Source organism: Solanum dulcamara, chromosome 7 (genome assembly GCF_947179165.1).
Source record: "Solanum dulcamara chromosome 7, daSolDulc1.2, whole genome shotgun sequence".
NCBI classification, from domain to species: Eukaryota; Viridiplantae; Streptophyta; class Magnoliopsida; order Solanales; family Solanaceae; genus Solanum; species Solanum dulcamara.
In genome coordinates this window covers 65,228,682-65,235,749 of record NC_077243.1, presented here as the reverse complement: position 1 = coordinate 65,235,749, position 7,068 = coordinate 65,228,682, and the positions used below count along the sequence as shown (strand labels likewise).

The following is a 7,068-nucleotide window of genomic DNA, read 5'->3' as shown; positions in this document are numbered from 1 at the left end:
TCTCCAACACAATATTTACATATTATAAGGGCTTTCAATATTGCCTCTCATAATCTTTATGAAGAAAAGAGATAAGGGATGTTGTTGCGATATATATGACCCGAAAAATTTTCTACATGACCTCTTCATATTTCTGCAGTGTTTGAATTGCATAATTTATTCTGTTTCTATACAAAATTGATGTTTGAGCTCTCTTGTGTATTTATTGCTTTTTCTGTTAGTTTTTAAGGGAAAAATAAATTATTCATTTTCAGTTAGTCCTTTCTCTGTTCAACTTTCTGTTCGGTTTAATTTTTATACAAGAAGTTAATTAATTAGTAGATGTGTAAAAGTTTTGTGTGGATAAATATGAAGTTTAGGATATATATATATATATATATATATATATATTATTTTTTTTGGTATTGCAATTTTTAATTTCTTTTATATCAACTAAATATAGAAAAAAATGTGGTCGCGTGAAGCAGGGTTTGGTTGACTAGTAGGATATCAAGGGTCAATTTAAAATTTCAATGTAGAGTTGAAATTCAAGTTTTACATAAGTGATGACGTTAAATTTAGTATATTAGTAATAGTTATTTTTAATTGGTTACAAATTTTATTGATTTTAAATGTCCAATGTAACATGATAATTTTTTTTATTAAATAAAGAAAAAATGCTCAAATATGCCATCGAACTTTGAGAAAAGACTCATTTATGCCATCCGTTAAAAGTTTGAATCATTTATGCCATTTTTGTCTGAGAAAATGCTCATATATGCCATTATTTGTAAACTAATTTTTTTTTCCATTTTACAAAACTATTTTGTACACGTGATCAATTATGATTCGGCCACGTTATTAACTAAATTATTATTGAAAATGGAAAAAGTTCAAATATGCCATCGAACTTTGAGAAAAAAAAGTTCATCTATGCCATCCGTTAAAAGTTTGGCTCATGTATGTCATTTCAGTTAATAAATAATGGCATGAATGAGCGTTTTCTCAAACGAAAATGGCATAAATGAGCCAAATTTTTAACGGATAGCATAAATGAACCCTTTCTTAAAATTTAATGATATATTTGAGCATTTTTTCTTAAATAAATATGAGATTTTTTTTTTATAATTAGTCTTCATTGTTCGTGCATCGTGCGTACGAGTAGTAGTACTTTTTGTGGTATTAGCCGCTAGGATGAAAATAATTACTTTTGACCTATTTTCATTTAAAAACCTTTTTAAAAAATGACTCTTCATCTTTTGCAATTCTTTAATTTCAATTTTTTAAATGACAAGTTTAAGATCATAAAATTAAAAAATATTTTGATACATTTGATATATTTTTAATTTAAGATAATAAAATTTTAAAATCTCTTTAATTTTTTTAATTTTTATGATAAGGCAAAATAGATCAAATAAATTATACCAAAGAGAGCAGCTAGTTATATTTTCCTTGTTATATTATATTTTCCTTGTTATATGTTTTTCAAAGTCGATGAAGTATTTGGTAAGGCACCTTTGAGGAAAATATTGATATCCTATGTCATCTAATTTTTTCTACAAAAAACAAAGTTGACCAAGAAAATTAGTACTCTACAATCACCCGGCGGCTCTTAACTTCATTACCCTAATAAAAACCTGGCGGCTCTTAACTTCATTACCTAGTAAAAAACTAGACACGTGTGACTCTGCTAACATGCGTTCAATATAGAATTTAGAATCAATAAATAATATATGTTACTTTTCTTGTCCCAATTTCTAAGGCATCGATAATTTTTTTTTTAATTATTATGATCTATATTATTTTTATGTTATTTTCAAATAATATATGTTATTCATCTATCTCTATTTATGTGACACTTATTCGAGAGTCAATCAAATTTTTTATATGTTTTTTAAATATTTTATGTTGTCAATTATTGTAATTTATAGTATTATTTACGTAGTTTTGAAATAATATATATTACTCTCTTTGTCCCAATGTATGTAGCACAGATAAAATTTCAAGAGTCAATCAAATATTGTTAATTATTGAGATTTACAATACTTTTTACGTAGTTTCCAAATTAAATAATACATGTTACTCCTTTTGTTCCATTTTATGTGATAGCGATAGATTAATTTCAAGAATCAATTGATTTTTTTTATGCTTTTAAAAATATTTTAAGTTGCTAATTATCATAATTAAATAAGACAAAAATTAAAATGGAAGAACCAAATTTTTTTACAGATATACCCTCAAGCTGCCTAAGCAGACATGTCAATTTGCAGCCTGCTTGAGCAACGGAAAGCACAAGTTCTGTAGTTTTCAAATTGAATAAAACATGTTAGTCCTTTTGTCCCATTTTATGTGAGACCAATAGATAATTTCAATAATAAATCAATTTTTTTTTTTATGTTTTTAAAAATATTTTAAGCTCTTCATAAGGTAGTGGTAAGGTCTGTGTACATCCCACCCTCTCCAGACCTCACTTATGAAATTTCACTGGGTATGTTGTTGTTGTTATTTTAAAAATATTTTAAGCTGCCAATTATCATGAATTTTAATATATCTTTTCTTGCAATTTTTGAATATATAAAAAATTAAAAAATAAGACAAACAAATTAAAACGAAAGAACCACAAAAAAATTACAGATATATCCTCAAGTTGATCAACCAGACAACAGCTCAAACAGGCATGTCAATTTGGTGCCTGCTTGAGCAACTTAACTCTCTCTTATTATAATAAGATAATAGAGTCCAAGTTATACACGTAATAATATAAAGAATTTACTAGGGTAATTTAATCATTTATTATTCAACTTTTTAAGTTATTATATCAGGTTCGATATAAAGAGTTATATGTCATTTAGATCAATTGAATATAACATTTCTTTACTTGGTAGCATACAAAACTTGAAAACATGATATTAACATAGTAACGGAAAAGGATTAAAAAAAAAGTCCTTAAAGTAAATGAAATTGAATAAAAAATATCTCCAGTTAATATTTTGGTCTAAAAATATTTTTATCATTAATAATTTGATTTTAAAATATCTCTATTGTTATTTAATGGGTCAAAAATGTCATTTTTCAAATAAATATATTATGTTTTTCCATTTAAAACACATTCTTTTCCTATTGACGAATTTTTAATTAGAAAATATTTATCCTACTTCAATTCAGAAAGAAATTAGGAGATAAAAATATTTTCTATCTTATCAGAATATTTTTTATCGTTATGTAAAAATAAAATTTAATGGAGCTACTATAATCTTATCTATATGACCTATATTACCAATTAAAAGGTACATGGAGTTATTCTATTTAATTATTAAATGAGATTAACAAAAAAAAATCACTTGTTTATTAGTAATTTTTTTTTAAAAATAACCGAGTTCTTTAATAGTAATATTTTTTTTATAGGAAGCGAATATACTTTAAAAGGAAAAAAATACTAACGTAGGAAAAAAACACTTTCGATTCATTAAATAACAATAAAGAGTTTTTTTGATCAAATTATTGACGGCAAAGGTAGTTTTTGAACCAAACTAATAAGTGGGAACCTTTTTATTCAATTTCACGTAATTCATGGACATTTTAAACCCTTTTCCGTAAGTAATAACAAAAAATTGCATCATTGGTTGTCCTAGTAAACAGTGTCCAGGAGGTCATCTGAACCCCCTTCGATGAAAAATTATATTATTTATACATGGTTAAAATATTTTTTATGTATAAATAGTAGATGTCGAACCCCCTTCGGCTAGTTCGTGTGTCTACTTTTTTAAATTTTGAACTCCCTTATTAAAAATTCTGATTCCGCCACTGTAAATATTTCATCTCATGATTTTTTTTTGGTAGTATGTCATCTCATGATTAATTAGCTTAAAGATAATATTATTTGAAAGAAGAAAAAAAAACAAGTAAACTATATATTAAAAGTAAATATAATTCTGTTGGCGTCTTAAATTAATAATATTATACTTAAGGCTATCTCTATAAAAATAGGTTGATATATTATCTTAGTTTCCATTAACAAGCCTTCTCTTAATGGCTACCTATACTATTCCTCAAATGGCTGCTATCATTTTGCTAGGATTACTTGTTGCCAACATTGATATAGCAGGTATGCTATTCCCTCTCGTCAAACTTGCCCAAAAATAATAAAACATAAATGTGTTATTTAACATGCCTTCATCTTGCATTTATGCCATTCAATTTTGGTATATACAAACAAATACTTAAATTTGTATAAAGTTAAATAAGTAGACATATATGTCCTACTAAGTATAATACACGTAGAATATATGTGTCTATTTGTTCAACTTTATATATGTGCACACCAAAATTTAAGAGCATAGATATCAGTTGAGGCCAAATTAAAATGCACATTTATGTTTTAAAAAAAAATGTCTAAACGTTTTGGATTTTAGAGTCAGTAATAGTCTTATATTTTGTGTTTGCAGAATAAATGAATTTTGATACCTATTTACCTATTTTTAGTAGCGAACTTGTTTGTTATTTTCAAAATTAACTTCCATAACATTCATTAAGTTATTGGTTATTTGCTAATTTTGGGATAAAACTAGTGTGGTTTTCGTTTTTCCAATTAAGGGTGTGTTTCATACGACATAAACTATGTTTATTTTTGTAAATATAAGTCATTTTCTTGTATTTGGTGTTGAAAAAAAAATATTTTTCACCCAAAAAAAATTACTTCCTTCACTTTTGATTGGGGTCATTTTCCTTGGTAATTATCCCAAAGTTTCGAACTTCATTTCACCAATTTTTACGAATGATTAGATACTATTGTCAATCTTCAATGCTAAAAATTTCATCAAACACACTTTCATGTTTGATAAAATTACAATCCTTCTTCAATAAATGATTTTTGCAAATATTTCTCACTCAACTAAATACGGAAAAATATTTTTCGATTTCCTTTTTCCAAAACAAAAAGTTATTTTCATGGAAATTACTACCCTACAGCCTCACTAGCTTTTCCAATTTGAAGGAGCACTACAACAAAATAGACATATAGTAGTAATAGGTTTTTCTTGTCGCAAAATATTTAGCGGTAATTGAATTAATGTAATTGCATCTAGAATCGCAAATGTCTTTATATAGAATGTTGGTTATAAATACTCATATTTATTGCTACTGCTCAATATAATATATTTATCGCTAAATAATTATCGCTAAATTCTTTATTATTTGTGGTGGTGGAGGGGGTGGGGAGACTTATGTAATTATTTTTGACTTTGCAAGAATTCTATGATTAATTAGTTTGTGATTTCTTGAGCAGGGGCTCAATCAATAGGTGTTTGCTATGGAATGCTAGGGAATAACTTGCCACCAGCATCACAAGTTGTACAACTCTATAAGTCAAGAAATATAAAAAGAATGAGGCTTTATGATCCAAATCAGGCAGCTTTACAAGCTTTAAGAGGGTCCAACATTGAAGTTATGCTAGGAGTTCCCAATTCTGACCTCCAAAACATTGCTGCCAACCCTTCAAATGCAAATAATTGGGTACAAAGGAATGTCAGAAATTTCTGGCCAGCTGTTAAATTTAGGTACTTGCATCTATGTTTACATCAAACCAAATAACTTAGGTAAGAATAATTAAATATTGGATGAGGCTAAGTTTTTATTGAAGTGTGTAATTGTCTAATCTAAAGGCTGATTAATTAAGTTGTTATAAGGAGACTGCACTTTTATTTATTTAATTATATCTCTCAGCAAACTCCCCCACGTGATCTGATTCCCTAGAGTTCATATTGATAATATGTGCCGGAAAGACTCAAATTCAGTACGTAGGCTTACTCTGATTCGACATTGACATATGTGAACATCTCATCTAAATGCTTAATTAAGTTGTTAGAGAGTACACTTTTATTTATTTAATTACGTTTTCAACAGGTACATTGCTGTTGGAAATGAAGTCAGCCCAGTAACAGGCACATCTTCACTAACCCGGTATCTTCTTCCCGCCATGAGAAACATTCAGAATGCAATTTCTTCAGCTGGTTTGGGAAACAACATCAAAGTCTCAACTTCTCTAGACATGACTTTGGTAGGGAACTCTTTTCCACCATCACAAGGTTCATTTAGGAACGACGTTAGGTCATTTATTGATCCAATTATTGGGTTCTTAAGGGGTATAAATTCGCCTTTGCTCGTTAACATTTATCCTTATTTTAGCTATGCTGGTAATCCACGAGACATTTCTCTCCCCTATGCTCTATTCAGTGCACCTAATGTTGTGGTACAAGATGGTTCACTTGGATATAGGAACTTATTTGATGCAATGTTGGATGCTGTGTATGCTGCCATGTCTCGAGCCGGAGGGGGCTCGATAGAGATTGTTGTGTCCGAGAGTGGTTGGCCATCAGCTGGCGCATTTGCTGCGACAACAAATAATGCAGCAACTTACTACAAGAACTTAATTCAACATGTTAAAAGGGGTAGTCCAAGAAGGCCTAATAGAGCCATTGAGACATATTTATTTGCCATGTTTGATGAGAATAATAAGAACCCTGAACTGGAGAAACACTTTGGATTGTTTTCCCCTAATAAGCAGCCTAAATATCCACTCAACTTTGGGTCTTCTGATAGACTTTGGGACATTTCTGTTGAAAACAATAATGCAACTTCAACTTCTCTTAGAAGTGAGATGTGACAAGAGACAACTTTAAAAATAAGTATTGCATGGATGGAAGACATAGTACCAATAAAATAATTTGTCCTCTATACAATTATCTTGTAATGAGACATGACTTTGCTCTCTGTTAGTCCTCATGGATAATTAACTAGAGCAAAGTACATAACATAAATAATTGACTGATTAGTTTGAAATGATAAGTGGAAGTAGTGATGTTTTAATTTCCTTATATTTGATCTGTTGTAGTTTGTCAAGCTATGTTACTTGGATTTTTCAAATAAAAAAAGCAATAGATGCATGTTTGAAGGATCTGACATGTATTGACACCACCCGTCATCGTGAGAACCATTACTAACCCAGCTACCCCAGCAACACCATTTCATTAACTCAAAATCATGCATTTAAATATTTGTAAACATTTTAAAATAGTTTAAAAGCTGAGATTT

At 28.7% G+C, this 7,068-nt stretch overlaps 1 protein-coding gene across 1 annotated transcript; it reads left to right on the top strand.

Moving 5' to 3' along the window:
- Window positions 1-3,975: 3,975 nt before the first annotated feature.
- LOC129896809 (lichenase) lies at window positions 3,976-6,851 on the top strand. Its single transcript, XM_055972784.1, has 3 exons — window positions 3,976-4,084; window positions 5,264-5,534; window positions 5,881-6,851. Exons 1-3 carry the CDS (start codon window positions 4,009-4,011, stop codon window positions 6,638-6,640), a joined length of 1,107 nt encoding a protein of 368 aa, XP_055828759.1. The 5' UTR covers window positions 3,976-4,008; the 3' UTR covers window positions 6,641-6,851.
- Window positions 6,852-7,068: the final 217 nt, after the last annotated feature.